Source organism: Oncorhynchus masou, chromosome 8 (assembly GCF_036934945.1).
Source record: "Oncorhynchus masou masou isolate Uvic2021 chromosome 8, UVic_Omas_1.1, whole genome shotgun sequence".
Taxonomy (NCBI): Eukaryota; Metazoa; Chordata; class Actinopteri; order Salmoniformes; family Salmonidae; genus Oncorhynchus; species Oncorhynchus masou.
In genome coordinates, this window is record NC_088219.1 from 45,620,131 (window position 1) to 45,642,240 (window position 22,110).

Genomic DNA, 22,110 nt, shown 5'->3' on the forward strand with positions numbered 1-22,110 from the left:
TTGGTGATTAACATAACCTAATGGATAGAATACAACAAGTAAATAATGACATGGCGCAACAACAAAATGATATGTTATTTGTTTGTCACTGCCTCAGTGTCATTGTCAATGTCATTTCTTGTTTTTATAGCAAAATATTTCATATTCCCACTGATTCCTGATTGTAGTTTACAGTCCTTGTATGTATTATGGGGTAGTTGGCTTTTAAAATGTACACACATTTTATTTACACCTGATAAGTATATATATTAAAATGTAATCAGAATTGTTCAGAGATAGTTCAAGAATGAATCAATCAATCAAATGAGAAATTAATATCATCATGTGCATAGACAAATATTCAATATGTTCTTATTCTAAACACTAAAACTCATGTTTAAGTGCCCTAGACTTTATTTTTTGTTTTGAACAGAATAAAGATCAGAAAATAATTTGAAGATTAATATCATCAATATTACAGACATTTTTAAGTCAGAAATAGTTTCCCCCATGTTGCAGGCTTGTACTATTTGACAGGGCGCTTTAGCCCAGTGAGTCTCATGAGAGCATTCCGGTTTGGTAAAGTCCGTTTGGAATTTGAATAGCACAGAAGAACCGCCTCTGTCTGATAGGGCCTGATCATCTCAAATGGGTGGAGTTTGCATGTCAATCAATGGCGAACGCAGGTCCCTATTGGCGCAAGCCGTTGTGGGCAGACTCTTCGAAATATATATACTCCGGCAATGTGTGCCGAGCAAATGATTTCTTGCTCGCTTACAGAGGGAAGCGGACAGCCGTGTTCAATGTTTCACCACAGAGCTGACTTAGCCTTCGCCCCCAATAGAAATATCGTGACTTCCACTGAGAGAAAGTCGCTTTTCTGCGTCAGAGAGGAGCGGGAAACGACGAGATCACCGTCATGATCAACACGACGGAGTGTGCAGTGGATGCACAAAGTCTAATATCTATTTCCTTACGGAAGATTCACAACTCCAGGACGCAGAGAGGAGGCATCAAGCTGCACAAAAACCTCCTGGTGTCCTATGTGTTGAGGAACGCCAGGCAGGTCTACATGAACGAGAAATACGCGGAGATCTACAGGATGCAGCAGTACGAAGAGGTGATGACCGTCTGCAACGAGATCCAGGAGTTAAACCCGCTGGATTTGGCCGAGGATTGTGAGGAGCAGAGGGGGGACTGCTGCGGCAACGGTGGGGTGAGCGAGCCGGCGAGTCTGTGTTGTGCTCTGCTGCCAGTGAGCCAACTAGTAGCAGTGCAGTCAGCGCATATTCAACCCCCCTCCGCCTGTTCCGCGCCTCTCTCTCTCCAAAGCGACGAGGTCTGCAAGGAGACAGAGCCCTCGTTTTACCAGAGCTGTTGTGCGGAGGCTTACCCTGTATCGAATTGCGAGTTTTCCCCGGTGAACAACTTACACTGCAACAAAACGACGGTGCTCGATTTGGACACGCACGTAGTGACTACTGTGGAGAATGGGTACCTTCACCAGGACTGCTGCGCGTCTCTCCAACAGTGCTGCCAGGGCGCACAGTACTCAGGCAAGAAACGCAAGGTTGACTTTGAATATTATATATCCGATATTGAGGAGGTACCGGATTTTACGCCGTGTAAAAGAGCGAAATTTGAGGATTGTTCCTATGCAAATTCGGAACACTTGGACACTTCGAACATTTCCAATCTGATCTCGATCTTCGGTTCGGGGTTTTCGGGGCTGGTGAGCAGACAGGCGGACATAGAGCAAGCCTTAGCCTTGAACGGACAGTTCTGTAGCAAACAAGCCCTATCGAGTCTTGGGGCAATGACTAGAGCTATAGTAGCTTTTTGACTCCGTGATAAACTAGAATGAAACACTTTATGAAATTGTACAAAGTATAAATCAAATCGGCTTTATTTTTTGCAGGAAAGGGTATTTAAACATTGAACCGTTTGTTTGTTGACTTTTGTTTTCACAGGGAGGGAGAGAAAGGTTGTTGCCGCATGTCTACATAACACATTTTACATAGTAGTTGTGAATTTTATCTAACGAAGTTGATTTCGTTGCCTTAAACCCAACGCATACTACTGGTAGCTATTGTTGCTAACATTGAAAGTGGTTGAATGTCTCGATCGCGGATTATGTTGTTGATCACCCCAGAACAGTTTTGAACACAATGTCTCGTTTTAAAGACACTACGCAAGTAGTGTGACCGAATAGCAATCATATAATGTAGCCCCAGCTCAACATAACTGGAAAAGTGTGGCCATGGATGGCTTTACAAAATGCTTTTGTTGTGCGTCGCAGTTTCATTCGGCAAAATAACTAACACAAAGCTGTGGCAGGCTATTTATCACACAATCACGGTTGTTGTACTTGGTTATCATGCATCTATCTCTGGGTTGATATTTAAACCTTGTGTATAGAGACTCTTATTCTAAGCACGTCAGTGGTAGGCTATGGTACATGGGAACTATGTGGTACATTCTCACCACATATACATTGACAGGTGAAGGCGCAATGGTTCAGACTTAAATGTCCCTATCAAACTCCTGGGTGCATTAACTCTGAACCAGCTTGCTGTGTCTCCATTGATCTGCTAGTTGTACCCAATTTCCCACCTCACCTCTGATCAGAACCATTAATTAGGCTACTCCAACTCCCAGAGTGCATGTGTAATCTAATAAATCCAGGTAGTTTTTGACAGTTTTGTTGAGCTCCCCCCTCCCTCTTAACCTATAACAAAAAGTTATTGATCAAGCCTTCACAGTAATTCATGATGCCAACATGGCTTGGTTTTGTGAGTTTTTGTTTTATTTTCTTAAATCTTATTACCTTTTGTTCTAAAAAGGCAAGCTCCTGATTTAGCCATACATCCACACATTATAAGCACTATGTGTACTGAAAGATGTCTCCAGACGTCCTCTTCATATTTTGTTTGTATTCTTGTATTTTTGTGCATATTAAATGGTATATCACCGGGTAAAACTGTTTAAGAAAATATTTGTTAAATTTATAATCTTAATAAAAAAATTGAAAACAATCAACTCTCCTTGATTAATTGTTTGAATGGCACTTGCTGGTCAAATGTTATTTCCTATAAGGGAGTGAGGTAAGGCCTATTTGGTAACCAGTGTAACAAAATAAGAATGGACCCTTCATTCACTGATATGTTGCATAGGCCTACACCACATTATCTTCTCACACCATTGTAGACCAGGAAGACCTTGTTATCAACACAAAGGTATCCATGAAATATATGTGTTTTGGGATACTAAATTTAATTCCAAGAAACTCATAGAATAGCCAACACTTTTGTATAGCTAGACCTTTTTGGACAATTATTTATAGCATTACTGTTATAGATGGGGCATCATCGTTTAAATGTAAAAAAATAAATAAATAAGTAGCCTGCTATGAGTTGTTACAACGTTACAACTTGGTTGTTACTGCCATGTGGAGTGCAATGCTGTAAGAACAATGAAGGATATTTCATATCTAATAGTGTTTTTTAAACTGGTTTACTTGAAAAGGCAGTGGCTAATTTCTAGTCCCAAACTCGCATAGGACTGTCTGTATTGGTTAGTTAGTGCACGGTCTAGCTGACTGGGACTCTGCGCGTGCACATTTTTGGCCCGACATTTTGCCCAAACTTGCAGTCGTGTTATCTCTGCTATATGCCACTTGGTGGTGTTCTTCGAAATCAATGAATGAAGGTATTAGAAAGCCTTTGTAGCGGCACCTCAGGCTGACCTCGGCTTCTCTGCTTCTCCCCCCTCGCCACCCTCCCCTCCCCACCCTCCCCCCAACAGTCATCCACCCCGCTTCCCACCCCTCCTCCTGTCGCCCTCGTTTTTATTCCAACCAGAAACCTAAACCTCTCGACTCCGCTCAATCTAACACATCGCAGTACGTCCAACACGTCAACGCAGCTATGGTTTAGCCTAACCTACTCTTTCAAGTCTCCGTTGCTGACACTGTTTGCCATTAGCCTTTGGGCATATTCATTTGGTATAGGTAGGTCGTAAATAGAAAGCTTAACTAACTCTGCGCGTCGGTTTTCTTAGATTAGACTATTATTTAGCATGATTGGACGAAAATACGACAAATAATGGAAGATCTACAATTTGTTTTACAGACTATAGGTTACAGTTCATTTAGATATTTTTGAATAACGGGTAATGGACATTTGATTGTGCTTTTTTATAATTTGGATTATTAGGTCGCTATAGACGGGTTTCATCTCCAGAAAGCGATGATGGAAAATAATTGTATATAATAAACCTTTAAAATGAGAGCGTTCTTCTCCTACTGTAACAAATTAGGGTTCGTTTAGTGGTGTAGAGCGAGCTCCTCCGCGTGGATTCCAAAGGAATAGCATCTATCTCTGATATAATTCTCAAGATTAGTGCTGTCAGAGAATGTGGTTTCATGTTATAATGACACAACTGGCCATATTATAATTTATTTGTTTATTTGAATCCTCATTAGTCCAGTTGAGAGATTAAATTATATTCCATTTTATGGTACAAGTATGAAACTTGGTACACTACTACTAGATACTTTAAGGAACATTTTAAAGATTGGAGGCAGTTGGGGAAGCCTGTCAGTCAACCAGGGTGGCCATTTGAATAAAATGGCTGCCATCCGGATTCCCTTCTGGAAGAAAATAGGGTAAAATCGTTCCAAACATTATCAAAATGACTTTGTAATATTATCTACCCACTAAATGAACCACACAGATAATTTAGACAATAATTTGGATAGTAAAGTACTCTTAAGACCTTAGTAGGTGTCATGATGAGGTTATTTTGACCACATTCCAGCAGCTACGTGAACAAATTGTACTCTTAAGACCTTAGTAGGGGTCATGGTGAGGTTATTTTGACCACATTCCAGCAGCTACGTGAACAAATTGTGGACTTTATGATAGAGACACCAAATTTCACACACAGCGAAGGCATATTTAAATAAGTATTTTTGGCAATAGTGTGATCACAGATATTGTCCTTTATCTCTCTGGTTGCCATTTCTATGCAAAGGATATGGATCACGGACAGATAGGTGAAGGTTCGTCCAGTTAACTTTGTAAAAATATTTTTGTGCCAGGTGAACAGTAAAACACCACAACAATAAAATAAGGCACCTAGCTGGTAGATACGCAAATTAAACATTTAAGATTTATGTTATAATGGCTAGCTAGCATGTACAGCTGTGCTGGGAAGAAGTTGAAGTAAACAAATCTTTGTCTTTTGACAGGTCACATGATCAGGCCATTAGATCACTTGGTCAGGCCAGCTGTGTGAACTTAACGCTACGCTGACAGAAGGCCGCGTTACCCTAGTGCATGGTCTAAAACCCCTCCACCATCCCCATCCTTATTGGTGTCGTCTGCGTTGATGATCACAGCACAGCAGTTTCTCCATGCATTTATAATAAGTACGGGTGAATATAAGGTTATGCCGACCGCTCTGCTCAGCCTCCTGGCTTTAATTAGTCAGCAGCAAGCCCCACAAATTTCAGGGACAGTTGTGAGGCAAAAATTGAGAACAAATTTGCGTGGAGAATTCAGATTAGCTGCAGAGGTTGGAAAAAGAGAGAGTGAATTAATGTTGAATGTTTACATTTAACTATAAACTTAGGAATAACTGGCTGGACCTATCTGTAGGCCTATATATATCCTTGGTGTAGCCTGGCTGTATTAAAATCAAATCAAATTTGATTTGTACATGCACCAAATAAGACTTTACTGGGAAATGCTTACTTTCAAACCAACAATGCAGCTCAAGAAATAGAGTGAAAAAAATATTTACTAAATAAACTAATGTAAAAAATAAAATAAAAAGTAACACAATAAAATAACATAAAAATAATGAGGCTATATACAGGGGGTACCGGTACTGAGTCAATGTGCGGGGGTACAGGTTAGTCGAGGTAATTTGAACTTGAATGTAGGGGTGAAGTAACTATGCATAGATAATAAACAGTTAATAGCAGTAGTGTAAAAACAAATGTAAATAGTCTGGATGGCTATTTTATTAATTGTTCAGCACTCTTGGGGGAAGAAGATGTTAAGGAGCCATTTGGACCAAGACTTTGCTCTCCTGTACTGTTTGCCGCATGGTAGCAGAGAGAACAGTCAACGACTTGGGTTACAGGAGTCTGACAATTTTTGGGACATTCCTCTGACACCGCCTTGCAAATAGGTCCTGGATGACAGGAAGCTTGGCCCCAGTGATGTACTAGGCTGTACGGCCTACTCACTGTAGCGGTTGGATCCCGAGCAGTTGCCACACAAGGCTGTGATGCAACCGGTCGGGATGCTCTTGATGGTGCAGCTATAGAACTTTTTTGAGGATCTGTGTTACCCATGTCAAATCTTTCAGCTTCCTGAGGGGAAAAAGGCATTGTCGTGCCCTCTTCACAACTTTCTTGGTGTGTTTGGAACATGATAGTTTGTTGGTGATGTGGACACCAAGGAACTTGAAACTCAACCCTCTCCACGACAGCCCCGTTGATGTGAATGGGGGTATGTTCGGCCATCCTTTTCCTTCAGTCCATGATCATCTCCTTTGTCTTGCTCACGTTGAGGGAGAGGTTGCTGTCCTGGCACCACACTGAATACACCCCCACAGCATGATTCTGCCACAACCATGCATCACTATAGGGATGGTCCCAGGTTTCCTCCAGATGTGACGCTTGGCATTCATGCCAAAGAGTTTAATCTTGGTTTCATCAGACCAGAGAATCTTGTTTCTCGTGACCTGAACCCTTTAGGTGCCTTTTGGCAAACTCCAAGTGGGCTCTCATATGCCTTTTACTGAGGTGTGGTTTCCGTCTGACCACTCTACCATAAAGGCCTGATGGAGTGGAGTGCTGAAGTGGATAGTTGTCCTGGATGGTTCTCCCATCTCCACAGAGGGACTCTGGATCTCTGTCAGAGTGAACATCAGATTCTTGGTCACCTCTCTGACCAAGACCCTTCTCCCCCTGATTGCTCAGTTTGTCTGGGTGGCCAGCTCTAAGAAGAGTCTTGATGGTTCCAAACCTCTTCCATTCATTAATGATGGAGGCCACTGTGTTCTTGGGTACCTTCAATGCTACAGACATTTTTTGGTACCCTTATCCAGATCTGTGCCTTGACACAATCCCGTTTCGGAGCTCTACGGACAATTCCTTTGACCTCATGGCTTGGTTTTTGCTCTGACATGCACTGTCAACTGTGGGACCTTATAAAGACATGTGTGTGCCTTTCCAAATCATGTCCAATCAATTGAATTTACCACAGGTGAACTCCAATCAAGTTGTAGAAATACTTAGGGCATGATCAATTGAAATAGGATGCACCTGAGCTAAATTTAGTGTCTCATGGCAGAGTCTGAATACTTATGTAAATAAGGTATTTCAGTTTTTTATTATTAATACATTTGCAAAAAATGTACAAAAACCTGTTTTTCTTAGATAATCGTACAAGCAATAATGACATTGACACATTATGTGACAAACCTGAAAACAAATGTCCAACACATCAGTGGACACTCAAACCAAAACCAAAAACAAAACAATCTTAGAAATGCTGAAGAATTAGTGTCTCAAATCATCCAATGCAGAGAAACACATGCAAATCATATTTATATCATACCCCATACTGGGACCTTGAGTCTTTGATTTTATTTTAATTTTTTTATTTTACCTTTATTTAACTAGGCAAGTCAGATAAGAACAAATTCTTATTTTCAATGACGGCCTAGGAACAGTGGGTTAACTGCCTGTTCAGGGGCAGAACGACAGATTTGTAACTTGTCAGCTTGGGGATTTGATACAGAGAGGAGGGGGTAAGAGCTATACATTAGGCCACTCATAGCAAAGCGCAAATGCTTGTCTATGCATCCAAAGTTTATCTAAAACAAGGTGTCACGACTTTCGCCGAAGTCAGCACCTCTCCTTGTTCGGGCGGCGGTCGACATCACCTGTCTTCTAGCCATCGCCCCTCCAACTTTTATTTTCCATTTGTTTTGTCTTGGTTTTCCGCACACCTGGTTCACATTCGCTCATCTGATTAAATGATTATTACCCTCTGTTCCCCCCATGTCTGTGTGTGGAATTGTTTGTTTTGTTACGTGTGGTTCGCATCAGGCTGGTTTGCATCTGGTATGTGTTTGCCCCGTGTGTTTTCTTTATTGTACCATTGGTGCACTTTGGGAATTATCGCTGTTTTCCTTGGGCATGAATAAAGTGCGCCTGTTATCACCCACCTCTGCTCTCCTGCACCTGACGTACCTTCAACCAGTTGTGCACATCGTGACACAAGGCTCACCTATCCCTGTAGATCAGGGTCGTGTTCATTAGGGCGTGCAATGGAAAACGGAAAACAAATATTACACAACGGAAAATGAAAATGAGCGTTTCTTATTCTTTTGAGTCCAGGTAGTTTGTCCCTCTTTCAGTCTGTTTTTTATCCATCTGGAAGCTAATGAACACTACCCGATCAGCATTTTTACATTTACAGAAATAAATAGACACACTGGTAAAGGTGCACACGCTTTTAGTATTGCATTGAGTATGACTGACAGCTTTCCGTAATGTACGCACTTGAACACACACAAACAAATAGTTTCTGGATGCTTCAAACTTCAGGGGAGAGAACAAAACCAAATCGAGTCACTGATTATTGTTTTGGCATCATTAGCAATTTGGCCAGGGAATTTCTTATCTAAAGGCAGCTTTGGGGTTGATGTGTGTGCTAACATTGGGGATTAATTGGGGGGGTGGGCTGTGTGAGGGTGGAACATTCCTCCACAAGGATTGTTGGGAATTTGGTCTCTCCGTCACACACAGGGTTTCCTTCCATGGCCGTCAGGGCTTCACGGGTTGCACTGAATGACAGGGAACTTCACCAAGCACTAGAATGAGATGAGGAGAACGAAAAGAGGTGGGTTACAATAATTAATAGAGATAAAAAGAAGATTAAATAAATCAGAAAAATAAATATGGGGGATTAAAAAGAAAGAGGGAGATGGAGCCTCAAGAGAGATGAGGAGAGGGAGAAATACATCATGAGAACAGAGAGCAAGTGGTACAGTCTGCTCTTTACTCTAGCCCGGTTTTGGTTTTCCATACCAGCCAAAGCAATAGCTATGGACTGTAGGCCATTCAGAACCATTAACCATTCTATGGTTTGGTCTAGGTAGGATAACACAAGGGGAGACTAGTGTTAGCATGAACAAGTATGGCTTTAGCGACTGGAGATACCACAGGGTTGCTAGCATTGGTCGTTATCAGCTCACCTTTCATCTCCTCCACAGCTGCCGTCCACAGCTCAATTACCTCGGACTGTTACAATTTGGTCGTATTTACAATGTCTAAACATTGAATATTGTATCTGCCTTTCGTGTAGCTACCTAGACTCCTTTACACCCAACAATACATTTATATATATACTCTCAATGGATTGGATGTCTCAAAGGCATTGAAGTGGGAAGTTTTTCAGACTACATTTGTAGTGCGTTGGATCAATTGTTGTTTTAGTTTCGATTGTTTGCGAGACTTGAGTTTATCTTTTTACTTGCAGATCGATACTTCAGTCGATAGATGTGCAAGCGCACATATCGATCTCATTAGATTAGCAATTCTGCATTACGCAAAGCACAATTTTTACTCTCATGTATATTCCCACAAAGTTGTGCGATGCATGACCAAAAGACATTCAAATAATCTGCAAATTACTCTTACTACATTAAATTTGCACTAGCTAAGGTGCTCTCTTTAGCAGTAAATAATAACCAAGTGTGTATAGTGTAGTTGATCGGTAGGCTAACCATGTGGTAGGCAAAAAAACATGAATATTTCTCCTGTCAACGCTCTACTCTTTAAATGTTGGTGTGAAATTGTGCTCTTGCATTTGAAGTCTTTTGCAGATTTATTAACCAGCCAACTTCACACTCAGATCATTGGCATATGAAACTTTGATAAATAAAATTAGTTTTTTAAGACCGAATTTTTCGAGTACCGTCCTTTTTTGAGTTCTCGACACTGGTCACAAAATTTCTAGTGAACACTTCAGAAAACACACTGTGTGCTGAAACATTGGTTTACCCATTAGATTGTTGGGAGCATATATAGTGTGTGACTTTATTTGTATACACAACATCTGTAGTGGCCAAGAGTCAAATCATTCAATGACTCCTTGTGCCTCCTTCTGTTGGAAATTACTTATTTCTGGAAGTTAGGTGGCTCAAAGTAATAAACGATGTGAATCCACAGCAATTGGCTAGGTGGGACTTTTCCCCAAAAACTCACAAAAGATTTAGATGTGTGGAGTCAAAATTATTGGTGCACAACCTTGGGTAACACTTTATTTTACAGTATTTACCTGGTATTTACTTCAATATTACAAGGTATTACATGGTAATGACATAACAATACACAATAAAAAAACTATTTTGGTTTCTTTGTGGTTCATACAACAGGCACAGTGAGATAGTACACTGGTACCCAGTAACAGAGGTATCTAAAGTAAGTATTTGTTCAATCAGACTTTATTAAGTCTGTAAATTAACACACCAAAAAAACACCCACGCCAGTGTCAGGATAAACTTTTGAACAGAACATATTTTCTGTGAGTTTCATGTTTTATTGTTGAGCCCTGGCAGAGGTGAAGAGATTCCCTATGTGGGGCCAGGGGAGGGAGAGTGGAATGCGAGCTGCTGATGGCTGCTCCAGCCTGGGACAGATAGAGAGAGAGGGGGAGGATGGAGGAGGGGGGAGAGAGTTAGCAGACAGCTTGGCCCCTCAGCTCTGGGAGGACTTGCAGGCCCGCTCTCAAAACACAGGATGTGGGATCAGGCAGGAGAAGGGGGTGGGGCCAGCGCTGCACACACACAGTTCCACACTCTCAGTTCCTCTCTCATTTAACCCTTGACTGCCTCTCTCTGACTTGTCAATAGAATCATTAGCCTTCTCTCTTCATAACAAATTAGTATTTATAATAGCACCACAAGATAGGACATGATTCAAATCTACAGTACCAGTCAAACGATTGGACACATCTACTCATTCCAGGGTTTTTCTTTATTTTTACAATTTTCTACGTTGTAGAATAATAGTGAAGACATCACATTTGAAATGTGACATGTGACATCACCTTGATGAAATGTGTCACTATGGATTTGATGCCACCTCATATGATGGTTACGGTCCTATCTTGTCAACAGAAATCAATATACATTTATAAATTGTGCCCATTCTGAACCTTATTCTGTATACTGTGGTGTGCCACACGGCAGCTGCCTAAGATGTCTTATGTACTTGCTGTATACAGATGATCTCCCTCTGGTGCGCTCCGATGTTATGGCAACAATGTTTGCTGATGATAACACTGTCTACGTAACAGGCAATTCTGCAGGGCAGCTTAAAGAGGCTCTTGAATCTGACATGAAATATTTCAAATTGGATAACCCAAACAAATTAGTGCTAAATACAAAAAGAAAACCAGGGCAATGCTAATATGTACAAAGAGGAGAGGGAAGAAACTACCCTCCTTACAGCTGACAGTTGGCAGGACACCCATAGAACAGGTTTCAGAGACGCAGCTGTGCCGCTAGACAACAGTCTCTCTTGGTCATCACACATTTCACAGCTTTGCAACAAAATCACCGGCACCTCCTGTACGCTCAGAAGGATATGCCAGAGAAAATCCTAAAACAAATTTAACAAGCTCTCATCCATAGTCAAATTAACTACTGCTCTGTCGTCTGGAATAATGCAAGTGTTGGTGACCTAACGAGACTGCAGATAGCACAAAATAAGGCAGCCAGAATGGTTCTATAATGTGGTTACGATTATTATAATAATAATAATGTCCTCCTTAGAATTACATAATAAACTCAAATGTCCGACAGTCAAGGAAATTATATAGAAAAGAATATGCTAATCCTATTTAATCAAATTCACCACTCTGAAAGACCAACCGCTATGATAAACTGGATATGGTTAAAGATACTCTCGTAACACACGGAACAGAACCAAGGCCACCTGTAGACCACCAAAGCCCAAATTAGACCTGGGCAAAGAGTTTTTAGTTCTCAGGGCAGTGAATTCCTGGAACTCTTTGCCAGAAAGTTACAAAAACCTGCCAAATAGTTGTTTTAAGAGTTGAATACACAAAATGTCTTGAATGACTAGAGTGGGTCATGTAATATGTTATGTTGTATTTTAATTCATTTGTGCACATGAGGTAACTCATATGTATAGGTAATACTGTAGGAATGTGGATCTTTGTGCTTTTACTTAGGTTTTGTTGTTCTTGTCATTTCTGTATGTTTTTTTTAATTAAGGGGGTCATGGAAGACTAGCCCTAGGGCTAAAAGAGATCCTAATAAAATGTTAAATCTTATAAAAAAAATTTTGGGGGGGAAAGTAATGTATCTCTCATGGAATGTTACTATTTGATGCCGTATCATAGAAATCAATTGGTGTTCAAATCAAATCAATTCTCTTTTGTCACATGCGCCGAGTAAAACAGGTTTGGACCTTACAGTGAAATGCTTACTTACAAACCCTTAACCACCAGTGCAGTTTTAAGAAAAATGTGTCAAGTAAAAGATAGATAAGTTTTTAAAAATTAAAATAAATAACAAATAGTTAGAGCAGCAGTAACATAACAATAGCGAGGCTATATACAGGGGGTACCAGTACAGAGTCAATGTGCAGGGGCACAGGTTAGTCAAGGTAATTGAGGTAATATGTACATGTAGGTAGAGTTAAAGTGACTATGCATATATAATAACCAGAAAGTAGTAGCAGCGAAAAAGAGGGGGAGGGGAATGAAAATAGTCTGGGTAGCCATTTGACTAGCTGTTCAGGAGTCTTATGGCTTGAGGGTAGAATCTGTTAAGAAGCCTTTTGGACCTAGACTTGGTGCTCCAGTAGCGCTTGCCATGTGGTAGAACAGAGAACAGTCTATGACTAGGGTGGCTGGAGTCTTTGACCATTTTTAGGTTCTTCCTCTGACACTGCCTGGTATAGAGGCCCTGGATGGCAGGAAGCTTGGCCCCAGTGATGTACTGGGCAGTACGCACTACCCTCTGTAGTGCCTTCGGTCGGAGGCCGAGCAGTTGCCATCCCAAGCAATGATTTAATCAGTCATGATGCTCTCGATGGTGCAGCTGTTGAACTTTTTGAGGATCTTAGGACCCACGCCAAATCTTTTCAGTCTCCTGAGAGGGAATAGGTTTTGTTGTGCCCTCTTCACGACTGTCTAGGTGTGTTTGGAACGTGATAGTTTGTTGGTGACGTGGACACTAAGGAGCTTGAAGCTCTCAACCTGCTCCACTACAGCCCCGTCAATGAGAATGGGGGCGTGCTCGGTCCTCCTTTTCCTGTAGTAACAATCATCTCCTTTATCTTGATCATGTTGAGGGAGAGGTTGTTAACCTAGCACAACACGGCCAGGTCTCTGACCTCCTCCCTATATGCTGTCTCGTTGTTGTCGGTGATCAGGCCTACCACTGTTATGTCGTCGGCAAACTTAATGATGGTGTTGGAGTCATGCAGTCATAGGTGAACAGGGAGTACATGAGGGGACTGAGCACGAACCCCTGAGGGCCCCCATGTTGAGGATCAGCAAGGCAGATGTGCTGTTACCTACTCTTACCACCTGGGGACGGCCCTTCAGGAAGTCCAGGATCCAGTTGCAGAGGGAGGTGTTGATCTGTTGGGGCGGTATGCAAATTGGAGTGGGTCTAGGGTTTCTGGGATTATGGTGTTGATATGAGCCATGACCACACTTTCAAAGCACTTCATGGCTACAGACGTGAGTGCTACGGGTCGGGAGTCATTTAGACAGGTTACCTTAGTGTTCTTGGTTACAGGGACGATGGTGGTCTGCTTGAAACATGTTGATATTTAATTCTCAGTCAGGGACAGGTTGAAAATGTCAGTGAATACACTTGCCAGTTAGGTCAGCACATGGTCGGAGTTCACGTCCTGGTAATCCGTATGAATGTTGACCTGTTTAAAGGTCTTACTCACATCGGCTACGGAGAGCGTGATCACACAGTCATCCGGAACAGCTGATGCTCTCATGCATGCTTCAGTGTTGCTTGCCTCGAAGCGAGCATAGAAGTTATTTAGCTTCCATGTTAAAATGTCATCATCTTACAAAGTGCACCTTAAAAGAGTTTTTTCACTCTGTGGGTGTAGTCTTAGCTCTGCCTTGTACATTCAGATCAGGCTCTGGTTGACTTTGTAACAGTGACGACCTAGGAACAGTGGGTTAACTGCCTTGTTCAGAACAACAGATTTATGTACCTTGTCAGCTCAGGGATTCGATCTTGCAACCTTTCTGGTTACTAGTCCAACGATCTAACCACTAGGCTATGCTACCACCCCAACATTTGGTTTTGGAACAGTTGGGGATAGCACTGATGTTCCACAGCTGATTGGAGTGCTCAGCATTATGGACCCATTTTCATCTGGAAAGAGAGATAAATAAAATAATAAGAGTTTAATGGAAGATATAGGCCTTAGATATTATGACCTTATGGTAGGCAAGTCAACAGTTGTCCCACTGTCTGTCTCATACCTTTTGGGGTGCCAGTGAGGAGAGTGAATTGCCTTGTGTGTATGTGCGTATGCATGTCCTTATATTTGCCCTAAGAGAAGAAAGAGAGATGGGGGGGGGAGAGAGGCCCTTGAATGAATGAAGAAATAAATGAATTAATGGATGTAGTGGTAGTGTCTGGACACCTCCTCCACAGCTCCCCGATTCACTCCCCCATGCACACAAGAGAGAGACTACACCAGACTTTCCAGAGGGAAGGGAGAAGGAGAGAGGGGGAGGGAGAAAGGGATGGGGTCGAGCAAGGGTCCCTTGGGGGAAAGAGTGATTCACAACAGCATGTGGGGAAGGAAATGACTCATGTGAGCTTAGTACACTACACACAACCTCCCAGAGAGAGGCTGAGACTGTGTAAGAGTGTGTGTGTCTATATGTGCATGTCAAATCAAATTTTATTGGTTGTGTACACATATTTTGCAGATGTCATCACAGGTGCAGCGAAATGCTTATGTTGCTAGCTCCAACAGTAATACCTAACAACACAACACAATAAACACAAATCCCCAAGATTGAATGAATGAAAATAAGAAATGTCAGAGTCCGGAAAATAAACATAAATAGGGAGGGGTGGCAGGGTTGGAGGGGAACAAAGGAAAATATATGGGGGATGGGAAGTGATGCAGACAATTACATTCATGGAAGTTACAATCTATCTGCAATATTATTTTAACTTAACCTTTATTTAACTAGTCAAGTCAGTTTAAGAACAAATTCTATTTACAATGATGGCCTACCCCAGCCAAACCTGGACGACGCTGGGCTAATTGTGCGCTGCCCTATGGGACTCTCAATCACAGCCAGATGTGATACAGCCTGGATTCAAACCAGGGACTGTAGTGACACCTCTAGCACTGTGCCTTAGATTGCTGCGCCACTGAGGTGCCCTATTAAAGCTGATCTACCTACTGAAAATAAAATAAAGAATGTAAATACTAAAAAACAAGAAAATACACTAAAGATACACAAATCCAAACAATTTATTAAGGAATGAAATTAAGAAATATCAGAAGGAGCAATGTCAGAGTCCAGAATATAAACATACATGCCTTCAGAATGACATTACAAAATGTGTATACTAAGTGGAATTATTTTTACAAATTAGTAAAAAGTGAAAAGCTGAAATGTCTTGAGTCTATAAGTATTCAAACCCTTTGTTATGGCAACCCTAAATAAAATGTGCTTAGCAAGTCAAATAAGTTTTATGGACTCACTCTGTGTGCAATATTCTAACGTGATTTTTGAATGACTACCTCATCTCTGTACCCCACACACACAATGAGTTGTAAGGTCCCTCTGTCGAGCAGGGGATTTTAAATACAGATTAAACCACAAAGACCAGCGAGGTTTTCCAATGCCTTGCAAAGAAAGGCACCTATTGCTAGATGGGTCAACAACAACAAAAAAGAAGACATTGAATATCTCTTAGATCATGGTGAAGTTATTAATTACACTTAGGATGTTGTATCAATACACCCAGTCACAACAAAGACATAGCCGTCCTTCCTAACCCAGTTGCCGGAGAGGAAGGAAACCGCTCAGGGATTTCACCATGAGGTCAATGGCGATTTTAAAACGGTTACAGAGTTGAGCCTCCTGAGTGGCGCCACTACGGCCTGGGGTTTCGATCCTGTTACCGGGAGCCCCATAGGACGACGGACAGGGGAGGGTTTACGGGAGAGTTTTGCCAAGGGGCTTTCCTTGGCTCATTGCACTCTAGTACACCTGGGTGCCTGCAAGCTGACCCTGGGTGTCAGTTGAATGTGTTTCCTTTGACACATTGGGGAGGCTGGCTTCTGGGTTAAGAGATCAGTGTGTTAAGAAGCAGCGCAACTCATTAGGGAGTTGCAGCGATGAGACCAAGATTGTAAAAAGAATGTGTACAATAAAACAAAACAAAAATTCACAGAGTTTAACGGCTGTGATAGGAGAAAACTAAGGATGCATCAGCAACATAGTAGTTTCAACACAATACTAACCTAATTTACAGAGTGAAAAGGAAGCTTTTACAGAACATAAATATTCCAAAACATGCATCCTGTTTGCCAAAATGCACCATTTTGCAGTAATGCAGTAATACTGCAAAAATGTGGCTAAGAAATTCACTTTTTGTCCTGAATACAAACTGTTATGTTTGGGGAAAATCCAATATAAGCCATTATTGAGTACCACTCTTCACATTTTCAAGCATAGTGGTGGCTGCATCATGTTATGGGTATGCTTGTAATCGTTAAGGACTAGAGCTTTTCAGGATGAAAATAAACAGACTGGAGCTAAGCACAGGCAAAATCCTAAAGGAAATCCTGGATCAATCTGCTTTCCACCAGACACTGGGAGATGAATCCACCTTTCAGCAGGACAACCTATAACCTAAAACAAAAGGCAAAATCTATGCTGGAATTGCTTACCAAGAAAACAGTGAATGTTCCTGAGTGGCCGAGTTACAGTTTAGTCTATACTGAACAAAAAACGCAACATACAACAATTTTAAAGATTTGACTGAGTTACAGTTCACATAAAGAAATCAGCCAATTTAAATTAATTAATTAGGCCCTAGTCTATGTATTTCACATGTCTGTGAAATATCTGCATATCTGTTGGTCACAGATACCTTTAAAAAAAGGTATGGGTGTGGATCAGAAAACCAGTCAGTATCTGGTGTGACCATCATTAGCCTCATGCAGCGTGACATCTCTTTTGAATAGAGTTGATCAGGCTGTTGATTGTTGCCTGTGTAATGTTGCCCCACTCCTCTTCAATGGCTGTGCGAAGTTGCTGGATATTGGCGGGAACTGGATGGAACACGCAGTCGTACACATCGATCCAGAGCATTCCAAACATGCTCAATGGGTGACTTGACTGGTGAGTATGCAAGCCATGGAAGAACTGGGACATTTTCAGCATCCAGGAAATGTGTACAGCTCCTTGTGACATGGGGCCATGCATTATCATGCTGAGACATAAGGTGATGGTAGCGGATGAATGGCACAACAATGGGCCTCACACCTGAAATGCTCACTAACAGGGATGTAAACAAATGTGGGCACAACATTTCAAAGAAATGAGCTTATTGTGCATATGACATTTTCTGGGATCTTTTATTTCAGCTAATGAAACGTGGGACCAACACTTTACGTTTATATTTGTGTTCAGTATATTTGATAATGGTTGTTTATCAATCCTCAACAATCAATTTGATAGAGCTTGAAAAATGTTGAAAAGATTAATGGGCAAATGTTGCACAATCCAGGTGTGGAAAGCTCTTAGAGATTTACCCAGAAAGACACACAGCTGTAATCACTGCCAAATGTCAATCTACAAAGTATTGACTCAGGAGTGTGAAAACTTATGTAAATTAGATATTTTAAAATTTCATTCCATTCAATTTTCAATAAATGTGCAAAAATGTCTAAAAACATGATTTCACTGCCATCATGGGCTTTTTTGTGATATTTTTTTCATCCATTTTGAATTCAGGCTGTAACAACAGAATGTGGAAAAAGTCAAGGGTTAATTAAGGTTTTGAATACCTTCTGAAGAAATAGTATATAATGGTATGAATAGACAGTATGTACAGTATATAAATCCTGTGCATGCCAGTCTCTCTTGGGTAACAGTTGAGGATAGACTGACTGCGTCACTTCTTCCTATTTATAAGAAACATGAATGTGTTGAAAATCCCAAATTGTTTGCATAGTCAACTTACACACAGCTCTGACACACACATACTTACCCCACCAGACATGCCACCTGGGGTCTATTCACAGTCCCCAAATCCAGAACAAATTCAAGGAAGCGTACAGTATTATATAGAGCCCTTATTGCATGAAACTCCCATCTCATATTGTTCAAATAAACAGCTAACCTGCTTTCAAAAAACAGATAAAGCAACACATCACAGCACAGCGCCACTCCCCTATTGGACCTAGATGGTTTGTGCGTATGCATTGATATGTAGGCTACGTGTGCCTTTTAAAAGAAAAACATATGTAGTGCTGTCCTTGAGCTGTTCTTGTCTATTAATGTTCTGTGTTATGTCATGTTTCATGTTTTGTGTGGACCCCAAGAAGAGTAGCTGCTGCTTTTGCAACAGCTAATGGGGGTAGTAACAGTGGTTGAGTTAGACAGAAAGGTCAAATACACAGGCATACACATGCAAAAGAGGGAGAGAAAGAAAATAGTGGAATGTGTAATGTGTCACAAATCCATAAAAAAAGACTGTAGAGCTGTAGAACTAAGAAGACATAAGAGACGTGCATATACACAACACATACACACTGACAAACGAACATATTCAGCCTCTTCACATAAGGAAAGTAAGACGGAGACAAAGAGAGACAGATAGGGAATGATAGTAAGATTGGATTCAGTCTGAGGCAGTGCCTTCCACTTCTTCTCCCCCTCCCTTTCCTTTCTCCTCCCCTTGGCTCTGGGAAACTGAGTCAGAACAACCGACGGAGAAAAAAAAGAAGAGGGACCAACACACACAGACCGACAGCGAGACAGAGTACCGACAGAAAGATGGAGAGAAAGAAAGAGCAGGACAGAGAGAAAGAAACAGAAAGAGAGAGTACTGACAGAAAGATGGAGAGAAAGAAAGAGCAGGACAGAGAGAAAGAAACAGAAAGAGAGAGTACTGACAGAAAGATGGAGAGAAAGAAAGAGCAGGACAGAGAGAAAGAAACAGAAAGAGAGAGTACCGACAGAAAGAGGGAGCGAGAGAGGGAGGCCCCCTAAGCACAGCTGCAGCATCATTTCTTGGCTCAGCCTGTCATTCGGGGGGAGGAACAGGACATAGCTGCACCTCCTTCACCACTTCCCTCACCATTCCTTTTCTTCCACAGTCTCAAAATCAAACTCCCCTCTCTCCTCCACTCTACCCCACACACCCTTGACTCTTTTGGTCAGGTTCCTGGCTCCCGAGTGGCGCAGTGGTCTAAGGCACTGCATCTCAGTGCTAGAGGCGTCACTACAGACCCTGGTTTGATTCCAGGCTGTATCACAACCGGCCGTGATTGGGAGTCCCATAGGGCGGCACACAATTGGCCAAGCGTCATCCGGGTTAGGGTTTGGCCGGGGTAGGCCGTCATTGTAAATAAGAATTTGTTCTTAACTGACTTGCCTAGTTAAATAAAGGTTAAATAAACAAGCTGGATATAAGGATTGTGTGTGTGTGTGTGTCTTGTCGGTAGCATACAGAAATCAGTCCTTACCTTTCTTGCACTAACACTTGCCTTTTCATACGAGCACTGACTTTTGCTGGTAGCTGCTTTATTGAAGAAAGTTTGACTCACTATGACTGTGAGATGTGGTTGTTGTACCTAGCTACCTTAAAGCCCTCATGCAGTCTTTGTAATACATTGTTTTAAACATCACCGTGTGTTTATTTAATTAAAATAACTCCCAAATTTATTTTGTTATCATGTCTAATTGTGTGGGTGTTACTAAACAAATGTGAAGACATTTACATACACAGCCCTGATTGGCTGATATAATGTTCTAGAGCAGGGATGGGCAACTTTGATGTGGGTTGAAGCCAACTCATCATGAGGGACAGCAGTGGCTTGTGGGTCTGAACACACACATCCATACCCTCCACTTTGCGAGCAAAACATGTTTGCAACCCCCCTCGTGACAGCGAGGAGAAGAAAAAAAAATTTAAAATTAATTTCCTGAAGTTCTACACATTTTTCCATGGGGCAGAGAGAAGATTGTGCAATATTATAAATTATTTCATGCAATTCTACTCATTTTGCCACAGGGTGGAGGCAAATGTTTGCAGTTTTTAATATGACAACTGATGATTAATGGGCCCCACCCTGGTCCGTAATTCGATCATCCTTACTACAAGTTTAGATAGCTGACCGCTGGACTAACTTAACAATAAATACATAAAAATAGCTGACATAGGCTAATTGTGTGACTGCTGACGCACAACAATTTCAAAATGGCCCCTTGGGCACTCTATTATTTTAACTCTCAACAGCAAATTGAGTTTTCATTTTTTTAATCAGTCCGGCGGGCCTACCAAAGTTGGGCGCAGGCCTGCAGATACCCATCCCTGGTCTAGAGCCTAGATGAACAGTCATTGGCCTATTATAATCAGAACACATGAAGTGGGCTTAAAGTTCCATCCCACCTGAACAGGCTAAATGACATGCATTTTTTTTCAAACACAAAAAGGGCTTTACCCTTTTCACAATTTCAGAATGTTATTTCAACCTCAGCGTGTAAATATCATAAAGAAAGCAAGAAAATCACGTTAACTGCACTGCCCCTTTAAGATTAATAAATTGTCAGTTGTGTGTCTGCTGAAAGACTAAAAGGCAAAACAGATCTAAATGTAAATATACAGAGTGTACAAAACATTAGAAACGTGACATAAACTGACCAGGTGAATCCAATGATCCATGATTGATGTCACCTGTTAAATCCACTCCAAAATCAGTGTAGTTGAAGGGGAGGAGACAGGTTAAAGATGGATTTTGAAGCTTTGAGACAATTGAGACGGATTGTGAGTCATTCAAATCAAATCAAATTGTATTGGTCACAAACACATATTTAGCAGATGTTATTGCAGGTGTAGTGAAATGCTTGTGTTCCTAGCTCCAACAATGCAGTAATATCTAAGAATTCACGACAATACACACAAAACTAAAGTAAAAGAATGGAGTTAAAAAATATAGAAATATTAGGATGAGCAATGTGGCATTGACTAAAATACAGTAGAATAGAATACAGTATATACATATGAGATGAGCAATGTCGGAGTGGGATTGACCAAAATACAGTAGAATAGAATACAGTAAATACATATGAGATGAGTAAAGCAGTATGTAAATATGATTAAAGTGACTAGTGTTCCATGTCTATGTATATAGGGCAGCAAGCTCTAAGGTGCAAGTTTGAGAAACCGGGTGGTAACCGGCTAGTCATGGCTATTTAACAGCCTGATAGCCTTGAGATAAACTGCTTCTTTTAGTCTCTCGGCCCCAGCTTTGGTGCACCTTTACTGCCTCGCCTTCTGGATGGTAGCGGGGTGAACAGGCCGTGGCTCGGGTGGTTGATGTCCTTGATGATATTTTAGGCCTTCCTGTGACATCGGGTGCTGTAGGTGTCTTGGAGGGCAGGCAGTGTACCACTGGTGAAGCATTGGGCTGACAGAACCAGCCTCTGGAGAGCCCTGCGGGTGCGAGCAGTGCAGTTGCCGTACCAGGCAGTGAATACAGCCCAACAGCATGCTCTCAATTGTGCATCTGTAAAAGTTTGTGGGAGTGATAAGGGCCAAACCTAATTTCGACAGCCTGCTGAGACGCTGTTGCACCTTCTTCACCACACTGTCTGTGTGGGTGGACCATTTCAGATCATCTGTGATGTGTACGCCGAGGAACTTGAATCTGCGGTCCCCTCAATGTGGATAAGGTGGTGATCTCTCTGCTGTTTCCTGAAGTCCACGATTAGCTCCTTCATTTTGTTGAAGTTGAGGGAGAAGGTATTTTCCTGGCACCACTCCGCCAGGGCC

General features: G+C 41.6%; 1 protein-coding gene across 1 annotated transcript; it reads left to right on the forward strand.

Moving 5' to 3' along the window:
- The first annotated feature begins 745 nt into the window (after positions 1-745).
- On the forward strand, positions 746-3,014 carry LOC135544741 (immediate early response gene 5-like protein). Its single transcript, XM_064972604.1, has one exon. The coding sequence runs from the start codon at positions 899-901 to the stop codon at positions 1,820-1,822; it is 924 nt and encodes a 307-aa protein (XP_064828676.1). The 5' UTR covers positions 746-898; the 3' UTR covers positions 1,823-3,014.
- The last annotated feature ends 19,096 nt before the right edge of the window (positions 3,015-22,110 follow it).

What these genes read in the sequence shown, in the direction of transcription:
- LOC135544741 (XM_064972604.1), top strand. Translation starts at nt 899, where the DNA reads ATGATCAACACGACGGAGTGTGCAGTGGATGCACAAAGTCTAATATCT.